General features: G+C 36.7%; 3 protein-coding genes across 5 annotated transcripts in view; all 3 read left to right on the top strand.

The window, feature by feature from the left end:
- The first annotated feature begins 128 nt into the window (after positions 1 to 128).
- On the top strand, positions 129 to 4,006 carry LOC141438468 (deoxynucleoside kinase-like). Of its 3 annotated transcripts, none has more exons than XM_074102349.1 (5): positions 129 to 264; positions 536 to 714; positions 879 to 1,131; positions 2,313 to 2,467; positions 3,126 to 4,006. In XM_074102349.1, exons 1-5 carry the CDS (start codon positions 228 to 230, stop codon positions 3,300 to 3,302), a joined length of 801 nt encoding a protein of 266 aa, XP_073958450.1. In that variant the 5' UTR covers positions 129 to 227; the 3' UTR covers positions 3,303 to 4,006. The 3 variants fall into 3 exon arrangements, with proteins under 3 accessions (XP_073958450.1, XP_073958451.1, XP_073958452.1); XM_074102350.1 differs by lacking the exon at positions 129 to 264 and adding an exon at positions 362 to 452; XM_074102351.1 differs by lacking the exon at positions 129 to 264 and adding an exon at positions 375 to 456.
- A 2,299-nt stretch (positions 4,007 to 6,305) lies between these two features.
- LOC141438304 (uncharacterized) lies at positions 6,306 to 15,332 on the top strand. Its single transcript, XM_074102131.1, has 3 exons — positions 6,306 to 6,758; positions 13,883 to 14,199; positions 14,297 to 15,332. The coding sequence occupies exons 2-3, from the start codon at positions 14,055 to 14,057 to the stop codon at positions 14,875 to 14,877; spliced, it is 726 nt and encodes a 241-aa protein (XP_073958232.1). The 5' UTR covers positions 6,306 to 6,758; positions 13,883 to 14,054; the 3' UTR covers positions 14,878 to 15,332.
- Positions 15,333 to 17,273: 1,941 nt separating this feature from the next.
- Positions 17,274 to 18,958, top strand: part of LOC141438303 (solute carrier organic anion transporter family member 74D-like) — a 59,043-nt gene continuing 57,358 nt past the window's right edge. The window contains exon 1 of the mRNA XM_074102129.1: positions 17,274 to 17,564. The gene's annotated coding sequence lies outside the window, so the exon portion shown is untranslated. The remainder of the gene's footprint in view (positions 17,565 to 18,958) is intronic.

Here is an 18,958-nt window from a genome sequence, read left to right as displayed (position 1 = left end):
CTCTCGCTCTCGTATTAAATAGTATAAGTGTCAGAGGGACCGCACGACACGAACTTCGAGTTACGAGTTTCGTAGTAGCCCTGCTGCTGCGCCTCTGTGTGTGTCTGTGAACGCAAACGCAACGCGTAGCGTAGTCACGTCAAGCAAGTGAAACATTTTTATTGAATTTCTCAATATTTTACAACGCTAATCATGTTAAAACTAGTTAATAGAATTATAAAATCACAATGCTAAGACGGCATATTCGAATACTAAGTTATAAAGGTGATATTATCATGTATTAGCTAGTAATAAGGTTATGTACGCATTGTTTTGATGATTTTGATTGGATAAAATTCGGATTTTTGAAGTAGCATAGACAATAATGGAGAAATCAAGCATGATTTTGCCTGTTCTGTGGGGTCAACGGCAGTGAAGGCGGGTTAAATAGGCGGGAAAACAGGCAAAGCGAGGCAGGTGAAGCGTCTGGTCCCGATCAGATGATCACTCCACTCACGTCACGCTAAATTGTTTGCTAAATATTGTGTTTGTTTAGTTTTAGCACAGAGAAGCTATCACAAAATGGCTAATACAAAGCCGTTCACGGTGTTCGTGGAAGGCAATATTGGCAGTGGTAAAACTACGTTCTTGGAACATTTTCGACAATTTGAGGACATCACACTGCTGACGGAGCCTGTGGAGGAATGGCGCAATCTCCGAGGGTGGAACCTCTTGGTATGAAATATTTTATCATGTATAAAATTATCTTAACCAATGACCTTGTGACCTCAATCCAATTTTATTTACTAGTACCTTCCTCCCCAATATAAATAACGGAGATAGTTGTTAAACAAGGAATTTACTTACAATGTTGACAGCAATTTTATCTATTTTTTTAGGATCTGATGTACAAAGACCCATCAAAATGGGCAATGGCTTTCCAAGCCTATGTGTCTCTGACCATGTTGGACATGCATCGGAGACCAACTACTACTCCTGTTAAACTTATGGAGCGTTCCATATACAGTGCCAGGTACTGTTTTGTGGAACATATGCAGCGAAGTGGGATACTGCATCCAGCACAGTTTGCAGTGCTTGACGAGTGGTTCAGATTTATTCATACTGAAATACCTATTGAAGCAGATCTCATTGGTAAGTGTTTTGTTGGCTTTGTCCCTGTGCTGTAAAGGGCTTTTTGATCATCCCATTGAAAAAAAAAAGGGTACACATGATAAACTAGCTGTTACATGCAAATTCATCTGAATTCATTCAAGAATTCAGTTGGGACGTATATAGGCTGGGATGATGATGCTCATGAGAACTACAAAATTTTCTGGAATACCCTTCCTTACCATACTCAAGGTGTCAAGTAAAACAAAGTTTGTTGTGGAATTGACCCAATGCAGCTGATGTCTATAAACTCCAATTCAATAGAATCTGACAATCCTGTAGACACTTCCAGCCTACTAATATAAACACCGGGCTGCCTAAGGCTTTGTGATGTGACTATTATTGATTCCTTTTAGATGATAATTGCAACGACAGGGACATATATAATCAAGTGTGCCCACGATAGGGTGTCTTAAATATGTAGAAAATAATCGTTTCTTGTCTCCTAGATGGCGCACTGTTGCGTGAAAGCTTTCAGTCTGTTATTACGGGCGTTAAAACAAAGTTTGATTAGAATCATATTTAAAACACCTTAAAACCGTACCATAAAAATTCCAGCCACCACAGTGATCTACTGTTTACTGACAAAGCCCTGTGCAATCTATCAATTACGTATCTTGAATAAATCTTGAAAAAGCAAAGTTCTGTATTTATATTTTTTGCCTTGCCACAATCAACAGATTTAGCATACAAAAACAGTTGTTTGCTTGCGATTGTGAGCATCAGAAACGTTAGGCAATATGGCCTCCGGTCTAAGTATTGAAAAATTATCAAACCTAATTATTATATATATTAGATATTGCTAATGTGTTGGTTTTTTTATTTATTTTGTCAATGAGTCATTTGATTGTGCATTGATAAATAATTAGTGACATAATTGATCATTTAATTAAGTTTGTTCATTAAAGATGTGCATTAAAAAGTACTCATAGTCTCATATGTTTTAATAAGCACAAATTCTGCTGATTTAAAAAAAAATACAAAAAGATAGCCTTAAATTTGACATGGATCCAGGGGTTAACATGTCTAAATACAGTATACAGTATTTATTCAATTGCAACAGTATGTAATACTTAAAATGATTTTCTATTAAGGCGTAGCAATTACAACTGAGTTCAGTTAATCTACAGGTGATTATTAATTTAACTTTTTAATTTTTCCAGTATACCTCAAGACTGACCCCAAAATAGCATATGAAAGAATTAAGCGACGAGCTCGCTCCGAAGAGCAGTGTGTGCCGCTGTCATACCTAGAGGAACTTCACAAACTTCATGAAGACTGGCTGGTTAACAGGACCTTTGCTGAGTGTCCTGCACCGGTAAATAAACCAAATATTTGTGGATACAACTCCTTTTTCACTGCCGCATAAAAGGCTGTAAATGTTTGAAATTACTTTAGCCTTTTAAGTTGATGACTATTTGGTATTGAAAAGGTTTAACCCTTCTTATGCAATAAGATAAGGCTCACAAAAATAGAAAATGTAAATATTTTTACTTATTTTGTAAAATTAATTATTGAAGGATTGAAATTTAAAATGCAGCTTATTTTATTTACTGCATATCAGGAATTGAGTTTCCTATCAACATGTTAATTTATTGCAGGCCTGTTCTGATGTAAACTAAAATGTCACAACATTGTAATAGTTAATCAATGAAAATACTTTAGGATTAACTTGTCCATTACTTAACTTCTTGAAATTTTTGGGTTTATTTATTTATTTATGTGTTGGTTGCAACTCTGAGAAGAATTAATTGATCACTATCCTGATGAAACAGCAATTACCCAGGATAAAACTATTCTATGTCCTTGTCAGGCTCTGAAACTATCTCCATACCAAATTTCATCTCAATCAATTCAATGATTTGGGTGTGAAGAGGTACCAGACAGAGTTACCGCATTTATAATATTAGTATGGATACCATGAAAAGATCACTATGATTACATGTATCTAAATGATTTATCAATTTATTTTTCAGGTGCTTGTCATTGACGCAGATTTGGACCTATCCCAAATAACCGAAGAGTACAAAAAAACTGAGCACCAGATCCTCAGAAAAGCTGTTGACGTAGTCATGAGGTCACCCAACAAGCTCAGTCCAAAGAAACCTATCACCAGTTCGCCTATTAAGATAATTCCACAAATTAGACTGTAACACAGACTTAACCTTACCTAAGGTTGCTTTAATTTTAGTTGTATTTTTGATATTTCAAAGTTCACTTTGATGTTAGTAAATCAATATTTTTTCTCTGTTAACATGTTCACAGACCAGTGTGTATGGTACACTGCTGTGTGCCATATGTGGTACTCGATACATACAAGCTGATTAAAAATATATACATCACACATCTGTGAATATGTTAAGGCTATGGCTTGTATTGTAACATAGGTATATAATTTACCACTGACCACCAAAGCCTAGTCGAAGAGCCTTATTTATGTTTCACCAACAAAATTGACTCTGCTGGTCTAATTTCTATTAGTATTATATTAGCTTGTAAGATATGTGAATTAACATACATAATCATAATGACATTTTTTAACGATTGTACATAAGAGTGAATGACGTACATTAATATTATTTATCTGTAAAATAACAGCAATAGATTTGCTGGATAGAAAAAGGCGGCATTTATATTTATGTTTATTTACCATCTTGCTCATGAAATGACCCAATGAATGATGATCAAAAGTGTTTTGTATTTGTTTTTTTTTTGTGTAACAGTGAAGTAATGTGATACTTCAGACTTTAAAATAGTTTCGAATAGCTTATGTTAGTTCTGCTAATGATGCAAATCAGACTAATAATATATATTTGTGATATTTAGAATTTGAATAAATAAAAATAATATCTGAGAACGATTTTTCATTTCTGTTGTTTTTGAACTGTTTTTATTTTTATTTTGCTATAGACATGGTCTGTCCGTCCATCTGTCACACAGGTTTTTAACCCCCGACGCAAAAAGAGGGGTGTTATAACTATATAAGGGGTGTTATAACTATGTGTGTCTGTCTGTGGCACCGTAGCTCTTAAACGGGTGGACCGATTAGAATGCGTTTTTTTTTTTATTTGTAAACCGGTTTTCTAGCGAAGTCGGGGGTTTTTCAACTTTTTGTTGACAGTCAAACGATTGAAGCTATAAAATTTCAGTTTAAATTTAGTGCTGACTCAAAAGCATATAAATTGTTAAAAATATGTTTTCAAGGGGGGTTCCGGTATGGTAGGTAGGTACAGCTAAATATGGGCACGAAACAAATTTTTTACCTACCCCATCGAGTGGTGTCGTTCAGATCCAATCCAGAACTTTTAAGGAGAAGAAATATGTAATTAGTTTTGATTTAAAATATTTTGGAAAACTAAGGAATTAAATTTGATGAATGTTAATTGTTGTGTTACGTACTAACAAATAACATATCAACAGATTGATATATCAGATTATTCCTTTGAACTTCCCTCATTTTTCCAGTTATATAACAAAGTAATTTTGCGGTCAAAATGCAAAACTGCTATTTGGACAGCTAATTCAAAGAATTTGAATAGCACGTTCGTTCACTAACCTTATTAAGTGACTTGTTGGTTCTAATAATTTCGAATAGATGGCACTACAAGCGCTCTACGGTACAATTTTTGAGTCCGTCCTAAATTTCACTAAAATGTGGTTTAAAATTGAAGAAATAAAGTTTATTCAAGGATATATAGAACCGTCGGTGCTTGAGTCCAACTCGCACCTAGCCGGCTTTTTTCTATTCGAGATTACAATATTTACTGTGACTATCTTGACGAACGTGGCACAAAACGGAACTAAACGGCACCTATACTCGAGTCCAAAATTAGGCGAACTAGATTGACAACTGAAAATGTTACCAGACAGCAAAAAAAAAAGGAATATGTCGAAATAACGCAGAATGAAAATGCTTGTCACTTTTGAACTTTATTTTTATAGCTTTAGGCCTGAAAACGATATAAAGGATAACAACAAATAATACATACATACATAAAAATCACGCCTGTATTCCCAAATGGGGTCGAAACGTTTTCGGAGCTACTTTTAGCTTACTTGCTAACCATACGACATCATGAAGAAATGGAGAGGTGTTATTCTAACCCGACACCACACGGTAACAAATAATAACGTAACGAAAATTTCACAATAACGGAAATAGTTCCAAACAAGTCGATGGCAGTTAAGTTGAATTATCATCACATCATCATCACTGGATATAGGCCTCCCCCAAAGAGCGCCATTGCGCCCTGTCCTCGGCTAGACGCATCCAGCTTCTACCAGCAGCAACAGCCTTTCTCGCGTGGTCTCCACTCAAGAACTCGTTTACTAAAGCATTTGTCAGTTCTTCGACAGATATGACATATGACCAGCCCAAGTGGGGATTCCCCAAGTTAAGTCGAATGATAGATATGAAATGTCAATAAAACAAAATGGCACATGGCGTACTTCCCGATGTTCTTAATTTTTTTCGAAATCTTTCAAATAAAAGATTTCTTTTATTATTATTTCGTAGTTTTTTTTAACATCGACCTAGTTATTTTTTTAATATCGATATTACACTACTGGTGTAACTGTGGCCACATTTGTGTGTAATGAACTGTCAAGCTGGTTCGCCTATTCTGGACTCGAGTATACGTTTATTGTGTGTGTCGCACTGTAGTGTATTTTCTGTTCAAATTAGCTGTCAAACTGTGTGAACATGGTGTAAACCAATGACCACAGAGTACTTTATACATCCAACGACTATCGAGATCTCTGGACGTGCTAATATGAAAGTAATGCCTATCTTGATAACTTTGAGTATTTATCTAGATAAATACTCAAAGCTTGATAATGATAACCGAATTCAAGGACTTGTCTACTTATATTTTTTTAACGCAAAAACAGTTACAAGCACAACACATCCAGTATAACGAGTCCCTTACTATACAATAGTTTATTTTAACTAGTTATACCTATACGATGGTAATAAACAGTTAAATAAAGTATTACGATTACAAAAAATTGGGCAACTCTTTTACCTCCTACCAATAGGTGGTCCTTTTGACTTTGTTTAAAATCTAGTCTACCAATAGTAATCGAGTTTCAAATTGAAATGCTTTTTGATTGGATCGTTAAATGACATGACAAGTCTAACAGACTTGAAAAACTACATTGAGCGCGCATGACTACTTCATGAAAAAAAAAACAGAACAAGTGCTCTGTTTACCTATTTTACTGCCGACTGCCTGCCTAGTGTTATTTAGGTCAAATTTTATTAAATTAAATATTCCTAGTCCTTAAATATAAATATTGCTACTTAAAAATTAATCTTATACTTTATATTTAGTTGATATTGTAATGAGTTCTTGTTGCGGCAACGAGTTAGTATTTAATTCGGCACTTCACGAAGTGTTATCCTACAATTACAATTTAGTTTCAAATTTACTTGATTTTGAGATCAATACGTGCCTAATTCTATCAAGTGTTGTTATTGCAAGTGTTTTATTACTTGTAATTTTTCGAAAAGCGGTTTGGACATCTCGTCGGAAGAACTAAAAAGCGACAATTTATATATTTGAAAGTAAAAGTGTTTTGATGTTATGTTGAGAGTTGTCTAATTAGAGGTGAGTGATTTTTCTTGCTTATTTTTAATGTATGTTTAAGTTATTTGATTGTCTTCAGTCCTATTGGAATGTTTTTATAAGCTGTTTACCAAAACCTCCTTGCGCAGGTGCATGAAATCTAAAGTTTGAAATATTAGTGATATCTAATATCTCAAATAACCTACCATGGTATCCATATCCTCGGATATCTGAGTGGGAGAAAGAACCATATATCCATGTCATTATCCATTACTTTTTAAGTATTCCGGAACAAATTTGGCAAGGCCTTGCATATTTTGTCTTTGTTTATCAAATATAATAACATAAGAATGTCATTTTGATTGGTTATTTGGAGTCATTTTGTATTTTTTATTTCAACTCCAAATTTGTTACTTTTACAGTCATCCCGTAAAAACATATTGAAAATACAAACTGAGACATGGATGCACAGTCAGTTTGTATTTTTGATATGGTTTTATGGGATGACCGTAAAAGTAACAAATTTGGAGTTGAAATACAAAAAGACTCCAAATAACCAATCATAATTTGATTGCTTAGTAACAACATCTCTTGTCTGGGTGAGCGGTTAGTTCCGAAAGAATGTAATGTCTCTTGATGAGAGCGAAACATAGATGTCGCTAGTGCTGTTGCTTAAGTAGCATAGTAGAAATAAGCAACCTGAGATATGTGTGCATAGGAGAAATTTGTGTCTGGCTGAACCGATTTTGATAAAACGTCTAAGATCCATCGCTGAAAAACCTGCTTTCAAATAAAAAAACCGCATTCAAATTGGTCCACCCGTTTAGGAGCTACGGTGCCACAGACAGACACACAGACACACATAGCGGTCAAACTTATAACACCCCTTTTTATGCGTCGGGGGTTAAGGTTATTGTGTTGTCACCATAAAAGGGTGTGTGAACCATTGGTTAAGGGGGGGGGGATAGTATGGAGGGGCAAGTATGGATGATGGAAAAAGTAACAATTGTAGATACAGACGAAAGCATATGAAACTTTTTTAATCTGTGCTATCCTATACATTTTATCATATCAACATTCCAGGGACAAGCCTAAAACTAATCTTTCTTTTTTATTACCCCACTTTGTCCACTTCTTTTATGAGAAGAGGAAACAGGCCATTATATTGCTATTTGTGAACCAAAAGGGTAGATATAGGCTTGATAAAAAACTGGATAAGTGGAAGTTTGACTGGATCATTGGTTCAATATCGGAACAAAATATTTTGGTTTATGCATTCGGTTACAGATAGTGCGCATATTTTACTATTTAATTATGATTTTGCGAGTAGCCACATTTTAGCAATACGACGTGTATTCTACCCTGCCAACGCAAAAGGACTAATTATTCATAGGAAACTCTTGACACCTTACGTCCTTTATTGTAAGTTAGGAGGATAGTCCCGAAAGCTGTGAAAAAATCAAACTTCTAAGTCAAGGCGATCAAAAGCTACAGTCATTAAAAAGGTGTGGCACTTCCGGCTGTCCAAGAAACTTGGAATTTTGTATAAAGGTAGCTCTTATAGCACAACAAATAAGAAAAATATGAAAATCATAATTTTTCATGTCTGACTGTTTATGTCAATAAGCCATTGCATACATTTTGCTTATAAGGTTAGATGGCTCTGCTAACACTGCATCATCCCCTCTGCTAACATCCGTTTGCAGGTAAAATTATCAAAAACGCTTGAAGAAATATCTATTTATTTCTTATAAGTGCCCAAATGCCAAGTTTCTTAAAGAACCATCGATTTATCTTCGACAATGACAATCTTCTATATAAAGTTTCATCTCCTATTCACCCCCTCACAGGATGAATTTTAAAAAACGCGCGAACTAATTACTATTTACTTCTTATCACGTGCCAAAATGGCAAGTTTAATAAAGATTCATTGATTAATCTTCGGTAATGACGACCTTCCATATAAATTTTCATCCCCTATTTCACCCCCTCACAGGTTGGATTTTCAAAAAAGCTCAAACAAATATTGATTCGTGCCTAAATGCCAAGGTTCATGGTTTTAACTTCGACAGCGACAAACTTCCTTATAAACTTTCATTCCCTATTTAAACCCCTTTAAGTCTCTTTTTCGCGACAAAAGGTAGTCTATGTTCTTTCCCAAGGTCTATTCTATCTCTGTACCAAATTTCATCAAAATCGGTTCAGCGGTGTAGGCGTGAAAGCGTAACAGACAGACAGACAGAGTTACTTTCGCATTTATAATATTATATATATATAATATAGAAAAAAATATATATAAAAACGGCTGCACCGATTTTGATAAAGCATGTCTAAGAACCATCGCTAGAAAAACCTGCTTTCAAATAAAAAAAACCGCATTCAAATCGGTCCTCCTGTTTAAGAGCTGCGGTGCCACAGACAGACACATACACACACATACAGACACACATAGCGGTCAAACTTATAACACCCCTCTTTTTGCGTCGGGGGTAAAAAAAATAAAAAAAAATGTTATGTTGTTATGTTTAACGCTTAGAGCCCTTCAAACGAGGAGGACCAAGGAAGCTGTGGAAAGATTGTCTTGGTGGTAATCTGAAGAGTATACACAGGAATACATCTTGAACAATAGTGGGTGGCCAGACACAGCGAAATGGAAAAAGGTCGTGGAGGAGGCCAAGACTTAGGTACAAAGGGTTTTAGCGCCGCCTAAAAAAGTAACTGCCCCTCAAACTTACGATCTGCTCCTTATCAAGTCGATCTCTACAATCATGCAGTTTTCCGATGCTTTTGCCATACTATATTGAACAAAGAATTCAAAATCACAGATTGGACTATCCTCAAGCAGATACTATGGAGAAACATGGGTTTCGTCAGGGAAAAACCGCAGAACCTGATATAGCCGATAACTGTGTCAGACCTTTCTTGCGTTGCCAAGCAGTGTCGCAGATTCAGTTAACTCATTGATTATATTATCTCCAGCAAGACTGGTTGTCAGCTAATGAAAGTGAGCGCGGCCGGGTGAACAGCGCTAGTTTATCGTTAATATTACCTCATTCGACTAGCCCACTTTTTCACTTTCCTACGGGCAGAAAGCGTGAAGTGTGGACCCGTCCCATTCGCCTTTATTGACACTTGCTCTTTTATTAATTTCTAGGGATGGGCCGAATATTCGTTTTATATTCGGTATTCGGCATATTCGGCAGGTTTACCGAATGTTCGTCAAAGTGGTACTCAAACTTTTTACTGTATTGAGCCATGTCTGAGTTGGTGTTCAATGTGTTATTTTTATGAGGTACAGTGAGGCTTTATGTTATGTTAAAAAAAACTCATTAAAAGAGACTTTTTTAAATAAATAATAACCAAAACAAAAGCACGTATTGAAGTTTTACTATTTACTAGATGATGCAAGAACAACATCGGGTACAGCGGGGTAGCGGGCGGGAGGGTTAGGCTTCCATGTTTACGTAAAGGAGTCAATTATGCCGAACATTCGGCCGAATATTCGTATTCGGTGAAACCCATGTTCGGCCCAATTAATTACTAGCTGTTGCTGGCAACTTTGTCTGATTACAGTGTGAAGTTGATACGCTTCCGGGATTAGGTACATAAAGCCTATTATAATATAAAAAAATACCTTTATTTCAGTCCAGCTTACTCGTACAATTGTTAGTACACCACACATGTTACTTACTGCTAATACATATAGCAAGTTCCATTGCAAACCAACAATCACACAATGAAATCTTATCTCTTTACAAAATTAGTTTAGACTAGCTTTTATCCGTGCGAATCATTAGATTTGCTAAAAATTCCCATGGAAACTCTCCATAATAACTGACCCCGTGGCCTTCGTTTAAGCATTTAAGTGCATAAAAAATACTCATGCTAAATTTCATGACTCCAGACTCATCGGTTGAGATTTTGGGATTTAGCATGCGCGAATCCCGATCTCGGGGGAATGTCAGCGTAAAAAGTAGCCTATGTGTTACTTCAGAGCTCAACATCGATGTACTAAATTTCATCCAAATCCATCCACATTCATATCGACAGTGGACAGAAAACCAAAAGTAAGTAATTTTCTCCTAAAATGTTACGTATTACAATGGTATTACGTACTTTCCAAAAAAAAATACCATATGCCTACAACATAGAGTACGAGTATCTTCGAGTTAATTGATAGAATCAACCGTAATAAAATTAGATAATTCACAGACACAAGATGTGGTATTAAAATTAGGAATACTAAATTGGAAACGGGCTGGCTGTATATTTCGAGGAGAAGAGAAACGAAGTCAATAAATTAGTGCTTCTGTTAAACCCAAGAGAGGGAAGCAGAAGAAAAGGAAAATTTTCAAAAAATGAGAGGATGATGTGGTTAAATTAAAACAGCTGGAATAACCTGTGACCGTGTTGTCTAACGCCCGTGCGCTCGTGATCGCTTCACCATCTCTCTCTACCTTCATCTTACACCGTGTAGCAAGCAGAATGGATTGGTGAAAACCATTGTAATTCCAAGTATACAAAGTTTTAATTACGTCTTTCGGCTGACATGATGATGATGATGATGAAGGTGTTAATTAAATAACTGAAAACCAAATAGTAGTTTGCTCAGAATCGTGAGGGGAATCGATTACACTATGTTTTAAATCAGGTTGTGTTTGTGTTTTTAAATCCCATTTTATTGTGCCCAGTCTTAAAGTTACCAATGAATGCAACATGCGCCAATTAAATATTTTAGCGAGGTTGCATACTCGTTAGATAATTTAATTTTAATACTAGCTTTTGCCCGCGGCTCCGTTCGGTTATCGCGCGCTGTTCCCTCGGGAATTGTGCATTTTCCGGGATAAAATTATGACACTCTATGGCCCATAAACTATCTCTATGCCAAAAATCACGTCGATCCGTCGCTCCGTTTCAACGTGAAAGACGGACAAACATACAAACACACACTTTTGCATTTATAATATTAGTATGGATTGGCCGTTTTGCTGTTAGTTTCGTTTTCTTCTAACAACGGCGAAGCACAACAACTGACCAATACGAATTCTAAGGGTAGACTTAGAAATCCAAGTAGAATAACTGACTTAGCAAACGAATATTTTTAAATATAACTAAGGTATTCGAAAATAAAACTTATCAACGAACTTAAAATTAAGAAATATTTTTGTGGTGTCTGTGGTTTTCAGTTATTTAATTAACACATATCTGTTAGACAATAAGGTCTCTGGACTAGACGGGCAAGGAAGAGAAATAATTGGAAAGTGTTGGAGGACACCTTTGTCAAAGAGCGCATGGAAAAATTAAAACTGGAAATAAATCACACGGGATTCTACTCTACACTGTAAATACTGTAATATTCTATGTTGAAAATAGCCTGAATGGCTTCGAGAAAAGTACAGCCGTGCCTTTTTTTTGTTTTGCTCGACTTGGCAGGGGCACTGCCGTGCCCCCCAGATAAGAAGGCTATAAATAAATAAAACAAATAATATTTTAAGTAATAGGGCAAAGCATGAGTAAAATATAGAATAAATGAAGTCTGTTCCATGTGATGTATTAGATGTTACTGCTGGTGACTGCACCTGAGTACGTCGAAACTAATTTTAGATAATAATCAGGTCATCATCTTCTCTCTAAACAAGAGACATGCACATGCGAGTTATTTACGTCAAATTTGTAAGTAGGTAGATACGGTGCTTACTTTAAGATCGGTAGGTAGAGCCGAAGTACAATTTAAGTAATGTGGGAAAAATCTAGTTAAGATTTGTTTTTGGAGTCATTTTGTATTTTTTATTTCAACTCCAAATTTTGTTACTTTTACGGTCATCCCGTAAAATACAAACTGAAACATAGATGCACAGAAAAGTAGTAGTGTCGCTGCTTAAGTGACTAAATAAGAAACAAACAAGAATGATATGTGGTGCATAGGAGAAATTCGTATCTGTACTCCTGTCCAGTGGTGTTGTAGCGGTATAGCACGCAGCACGGAATGCTGAGGACCTGGGTTCGATTCCCAGCGCTGGTCTCTTTTTCTGGTTTTTCTGTGCATCTATGTTTCAGTTTGTATTTTCGATATGGAAAAATCTAAAGTATAGATAATAGTTTTAGAATAGAACTACATAACCAAGCCACTTCTTTCTTTTAATCTGACTGATTTTACTAATCTGACTACCGGCAAATCTGAGCTTCACCTTGTGATACCGTTTATCTTAAGAAAAATGAATTATTTAGGTACTAGGATACTACAGAACATAGAATATTCTACATCAATTATATTTTTCGTGGTCTTACTTTGTCGTCTTACGGGTTGCTTTTAGTTTTTTTTGTAAATTTGTGTTTTCTAAATTCTTAAGTATAAATAAATACAATGCAATATCATTTAATATGAGTGAGTCTCACGGTAGTTTCATGTTCAAAATTATAAATAAACCATTAGTTCAAAAAAAATTGTCAGTATTATTTTTATGAATATCTCAGATCTTGAGAACAATTAACATATACAGGTAACATAACTTAACTCCAGACTTTCTCAAACTCTCGCCTACAACTTGGACCTAAATATAGCCGTAGTGTCATTCTGAATATTCCATGAGCACTATCAGCGACCGTTCCCAGTGCCTCTATAAATTGTAGAGTTAAACGTAGAAAAAACCACTTCTTCCAATCAAAGTCAATATGGACGATTGAATCGCGGCAACTTTGCGAAAAGGGTGATCAATTCGTCATTTACAATTTGTATAATGTCAATCTGTATCAATACTATCCAATCAGTCGCCTCGATCTCATTGAGTGCTGCACTATTTCGGGATTCTTCTCAGAACATGAACAGGAAAAGCTAAATTCTTTTTTATTTGGCACTCTAAGTCTCTATTAATTTTGGCGTTTGGTCTAATAAATCGTCTAATCAGATGTTAAATGCTAATGAAGTATACGCGAGTATGTGTATTGTCGAATGACTGTGGAGTGGAGGATTTTTTGTACGTTTCCTGCGTCGTGCCAAATTCTTCATACTTAAATGATATGACTCAGTAGCAGATTTATAAAAGCTTCTTAGAACATTTAGATGTTATCGAGATTGCCTGCTGACTGAATCTCAAGTCTTTACCGTTAGTTGTAAATAAAGCTAGTAAAGACCGACGAATCCGATTCGATTATCTCCACGTTGCCAGCTTGTCGGAGGCCGCCATTGCGGAGTGAACGGCGGGGCAGTAGCCGATCGATCGCCGACCGAAAACCGACCGTAGCGACACGACGCCGCGGCGATGCGCGTTGCCGATCCGTGCCAACCGCGTGCCGCCGGCCCCGCAGTCTGCACTAACCGCTCCCCGGCGAAACCTCGAAATGTTCAACGAGAAATTAGACTTGAAACTTATAGGTCTCGTTAGAGACAATACTGTGCTCTATGACCACAATAATCCCCAGTATATGGACTTCAACGCGCGCGAAGTCGTGTGGCAAAAGATCGGCGACGAGCTAAAGCGCCCCGGTAAGTTTTATGTTGTTTACGATTTGACGAGTTGAATTCGTTTACAATTTACGATCGCACTCGTGTACTTAAGCGCGTCGTTTTGCTTTTGTTGTAGCGGCCGAGTGCAAGGCGAGGTGGATCAACATAAGGGATATTAACCGACGAATATTGAGGAAAACTTTGAGCAGCTCCGGGAAACGAGTGAAATTGTACAAATACGACGGCGAACTTTCGTTCATGAGACCATTTTATAGAGACATTTTAATACAGAATGGGGAGTTCAGTTGGGATGAACGAAGCAATCAGAGGGATTGTGATGTTGATGACGTTCCAGACGTTCCCGATGACACTGAGGATTCTAACGACGACACCCCGATAAAAGTTTTAAAATCGGGGAAGTCCAAATCTGGTATAAAGAAAAAGAGGAAGAAGAGGAAATATGAAGAGATCGAGATGGTGACTCCGGCAGCAAGTGTGGCGGAGACGGGTACGACCTCCCTCTCAGAGTTCGACGCCTGCGACCCAGTCGACTCCTTCTTGCTGAGCATCGGGGCAACACTCAAGACGTTCTCACCGTACCACTTGAATGTCGCAAAAAGTAAAATATTCGCTGTAGTCCAAGAACACGATCTGCAGCAAATAGTGCAGAAAAAGAACAGTGAAATTGAAGAAAAGACTCAATTGAACATGATTTAAGCCTATGCATAAAAGTGAAATTAAGTTTGCAATTGGTTGCGTGACCTTAATTCGGAACTGGGTGAAAGATTCACGGTTCTGGTTTCCTCGTCCGGACCAATGCGTGGGCGCGCTGTAAAATATCGGAACTTTCATTTAAGTGGTTAATTAAAATATTGATAGTTTTTGGGGAAATGTTGTCAATCATAATTAATATCACCCGGGACATCACTGTCTATATTATTTTGGGGTCTATATGACCAATGCCGCAATGTCGTCGGAAGATCAAGGAAATTTTACTATATTAGCAATATAAATAGTCCTGGGTGATATTAGTGATTAACGAGAATCACGAAAGTTTAAAACATTAATGTTGTCAATCTTTAAACGTAAAGCAATAAAAAGATGATACAGAATTACAAAAATTGTATTTCTTGAAGGCATTTTCGATTCGAACACGCGACACTATTGAAATACTTTTTTACCGCACCTAAGCAATGTAAGGTCAAATCACCTTTTTCTATCTGTCTCATCACACAACCTTAGTTTATCCCCCGATAAGCACCCGTTTAATTCAGTACCCATATTGTGTTGACACCGATCGAATGATAAAAATACTCAAACATTCACTGTTTTATATTCAACATTAATATTAACACCGTGAGCCCCTGCGTCAATACAGATTTACCTATCCAAAACATTTTCAAAACATCTTGACTTTCATGAAGTTTTTGTAATTCTTCGCCACCTAACAGTTGTTTATGTTGATGATATTCTGTACGTACTGGACTTGGTTATTATGGTGCCTGCTTATAATACAGCACATTAACTAGCAACAAAGTTTTTACTTTAATGTAAATATGTACTAGTATATAGGTACCTAATCATAATGGAAATCGATACACCCGACGACCACGCAAAGCACGGAACGTCTACTTTTCAAATTAATTCTATTTTTATTACTCCAGCAATAGGGTGTATAATTTTTCTTTCCTTGGTTTGTAATCGGTTCTAATGTTTATTTTATTTTAGGCCAACGTTTCGTTGGTATACCCTTGAATTGTATATGTATTTACATTACATACTTTTTATGGTAAAAACGGCATCCTTAGGTATAGTTTAGGGTTTTTTACCAGACAGTTGGGTTGCCCTGTATAGGTTTTTCATTGGAATCTTTGATTTATTTATTTATTCATTTATAAGTCATGTTCATTACATTAGGTGACACATTATTCATCATGAAGTCACGCCTTTGACGCCATACACTTTAAACATCGACCAATGTGCGGAAACTACTCAATCGCAATAAAAGTTCACAGAAACATGTACATGTCCACAGTCAAACTTGCTAAATCGTCTGCTGAAATACTTCGTATCAATTTTATCATGACATACTATATTCATGAAATACTGTCATTCTTTCATAAATGGATGTAATGAACGATTCTATGAAGATACTAATGCGTTAGATTTTAACTTGATGTCGATTTCGGACTACAGAATTTTAAATTTATATTCAACCAATAGGTGCAGAGTAGTAGAGTCAATAATGCTTTGTTCTGTAAAACAGAAATAATAGCGAGTCATTAAAATATAGTTGAACAATAAAATTGTAGTAAAAACTGTAAAACTTGAACTAAAACTATGGCGAAAGAATTTATTTGCAGACAGTTCGTGCCGCAGCTGATTTTAAAAGTTAATTGGAACGCCACTTACTCAAACCAAAGGAAGCAAGCCAATTTTATCTCTAGCCTGGGACAATTAGTCCTGTTTTTGCTGCACTTGCCCCTTCATGAATACGTGTGGAACTGCGGACCAACCAGTAAGGTCTCAATAGTAGATTTATACATATTTATATAGCGCAGCAAAAGGCTTGAGCAAAAAGCGGTTTACTATGCGGCTCGGTTAAAATATCTAGCCTAATACCCGCCGCATGACCATAACTCTACCCGAGCCGTGTCATAAATATGTTTGATTCTATTTCATTCTATACAATTTGAAGTCCAGTATCGTTGGCAATAAAAGGAATATTAAAATCGACTTGTTACGTGTGCGGGTCTGTGTAAGAACCATGATTTATGGGCACTGACAGAAATTCATATGCACTTAGGTAGGATAACAGGAATATTTACTAGTTATCTCACTGTAGGAGACTGTAAAATGCGATATCGGTCTCGTTTAGTTAGTATAGTTCAAAGGTGTTGCAGGGACTTTGGGTCAGTGCAGTGGTGCAAGATAGAGCGTTATCGCATTAATAGATTGTAACATTGTTGTGTTGTGGAAGTAGTTTAAGTCGTTATCATCGGAAGGGCTCTAGGTGGATCTCAAAGGCGCGTGCCGCGCGGTAAGTGACGTCAGTGAGCGGGCGTTTCGGCGTGAGTTTTCGGGGCCCCCACCAGTACAGTTTGTTTACAAGAGCGACGCCGAGCGCCGGCACTCTGCCGTCGGCAAGCACGCGGGACGACGCACCTTGGCGAACGCCCGTCACGCCTCACGCTTGCTCCGGCTACCGGCCACCGACGCGGCATTTCTACCGGTTCACAACAAACCAGTGACAAACTAGATCCCTTACAGATCTTACTACGCTTCAGCTGATTCAGATAACGCTGAGATAACAAAATAAAAACTACTGGTCTAATGAGTATTAGATCATAACCAAATTCAACGCAAGTGTGTGCGCAGGAGCCTGCATTTCACTGCTGTCGAAGGTGAGTTTTTTGTAACTTTTAAAGCTTCTGGCGTCACGTTCATTCAAAATGAATTTGACTTGAATAGTTTAGTTTATGTTGTTGCTCGTGTATCGAAACAAACGTTAAACTTAGAAACACAATCTTAAGTCTCCGTGGCTGATGTTTGAATGCTTTTGTCAGCGCTCATAATAAGGCACTTGCTGTATAAGTGAGGCTGTTAATTTTTATGCCACTTGCGCTCCTTTTCGAAACTAAACCGGTTGGGATGTTTTTTAAAGCTGGTGTAATAAAATTTCCATATCAGTGGCTGAGATCTTACACGTGTGTTTATATAGGTTGGGTTTTGGGTCCCTGTTTAGGTGCGTTGTATGTTGTTGAAACACCGAAATCTTAATGAGAGCGATGTGCCAACATTTATCATCCGTCCAAACAAACCTAATTTTATTCACGTTACGAAATCCATATCAATGTGTCAATATCAACCAGTACATAAGTACCCCGCTTATTTGCCGCATAACTTAGTTTTATGATAAGTGCGTTGATCGATGGAACGTTATTTCCTTACGGCAAATACTCCGAGATATTAACTTGGCAAACCCTTTTATCACAATGGTGACAATATTTATTCGTACCTGATGTGAATGCACTCAAAGTCACATTGCTTTTAAGTTTACGTATCCCTCCGTGTGATCCTCAGTAGAAAAATGTACCCGAGTATATTTTCTCGAATATAGCACCCATGTTTATCGGTTTTCACGCTCGTTATCTCATTTTAACGATATCATCTACATAGATAAATGATATTTTTTATAAGTAAGTACATGTCAATTCCAACATCACGCTTTATATAGGTTAGTAGGTGTATTCTACGTACTTATATGGAAATGGATAATGGTTTTGCCGGTATTTGGTCGTACCTTATCTTTGGGTTGAGTGCGTGCTCAGTGGCTACGTCTTCATTTTAGAATACGTCTAAGTGCAATTGTCGGAGCTATTTCGGATTCTTCCAAATGTTTCAATTAGATAATCATCTTTAAAGTCAGTCTCAAGTCTCAACAGTAATTGGCTTCTTAAAATCTGTCACCTTAGAATGATGTCTAATTTTAGCTTTCATTTTAGGGTTGTCTAAGATTGTCTCGATCATAAAATTATTCTCCACATGTTCAAGCGGTTCACTCTCTTTCCCTGTTGCCCTCTAGACATTTGACCTTTTCTTATAGTCTTCCTATAGCTATTTCTGAAATGTTTTATGTATTTCTTCCTACAAAATTTCCACGCTTTGTTATGGAAGACCTAATAATGATTCACTTTAAAAGGCTTATTGTTACACTGTTGTAAATCGTTTCTAAACTGCCTGAATGTAGGTGGTTATCTGCCCTTGGCCTATATAATACATATGTGGCGATAATGAT

Source organism: Choristoneura fumiferana, chromosome 18 (genome assembly GCF_025370935.1).
Source record: "Choristoneura fumiferana chromosome 18, NRCan_CFum_1, whole genome shotgun sequence".
Lineage (NCBI taxonomy): Eukaryota > Metazoa > Arthropoda > Insecta > Lepidoptera > Tortricidae > Choristoneura > Choristoneura fumiferana.
Note: the sequence above shows the minus strand (reverse complement) of the source record. Positions and strands in the feature narration are given on the sequence as shown.

Excerpts from the sequence above, each read along its gene's own strand:
- LOC141438468 (XM_074102349.1), top strand. The coding sequence starts at position 228 with ATGCTAAGACGGCATATTCGAATACTAAGTTATAAAG. Across the intron at positions 265-535 it reads TCGAATACTAAGTTATAAAG|TTTTAGCACAGAGAAGCTAT; the intron begins GTGATATTATCA and ends GTGTTTGTTTAG. Across the intron at positions 1,132-2,312 it reads TATTGAAGCAGATCTCATTG|TATACCTCAAGACTGACCCC; the intron begins GTAAGTGTTTTG and ends TAATTTTTCCAG.
- LOC141438304 (XM_074102131.1), top strand. The coding sequence starts at position 14,055 with ATGTTCAACGAGAAATTAGACTTGAAACTTATAGGTCTCGTTAGAGAC. Across the intron at positions 14,200-14,296 it reads CGACGAGCTAAAGCGCCCCG|CGGCCGAGTGCAAGGCGAGG; the intron begins GTAAGTTTTATG and ends CTTTTGTTGTAG.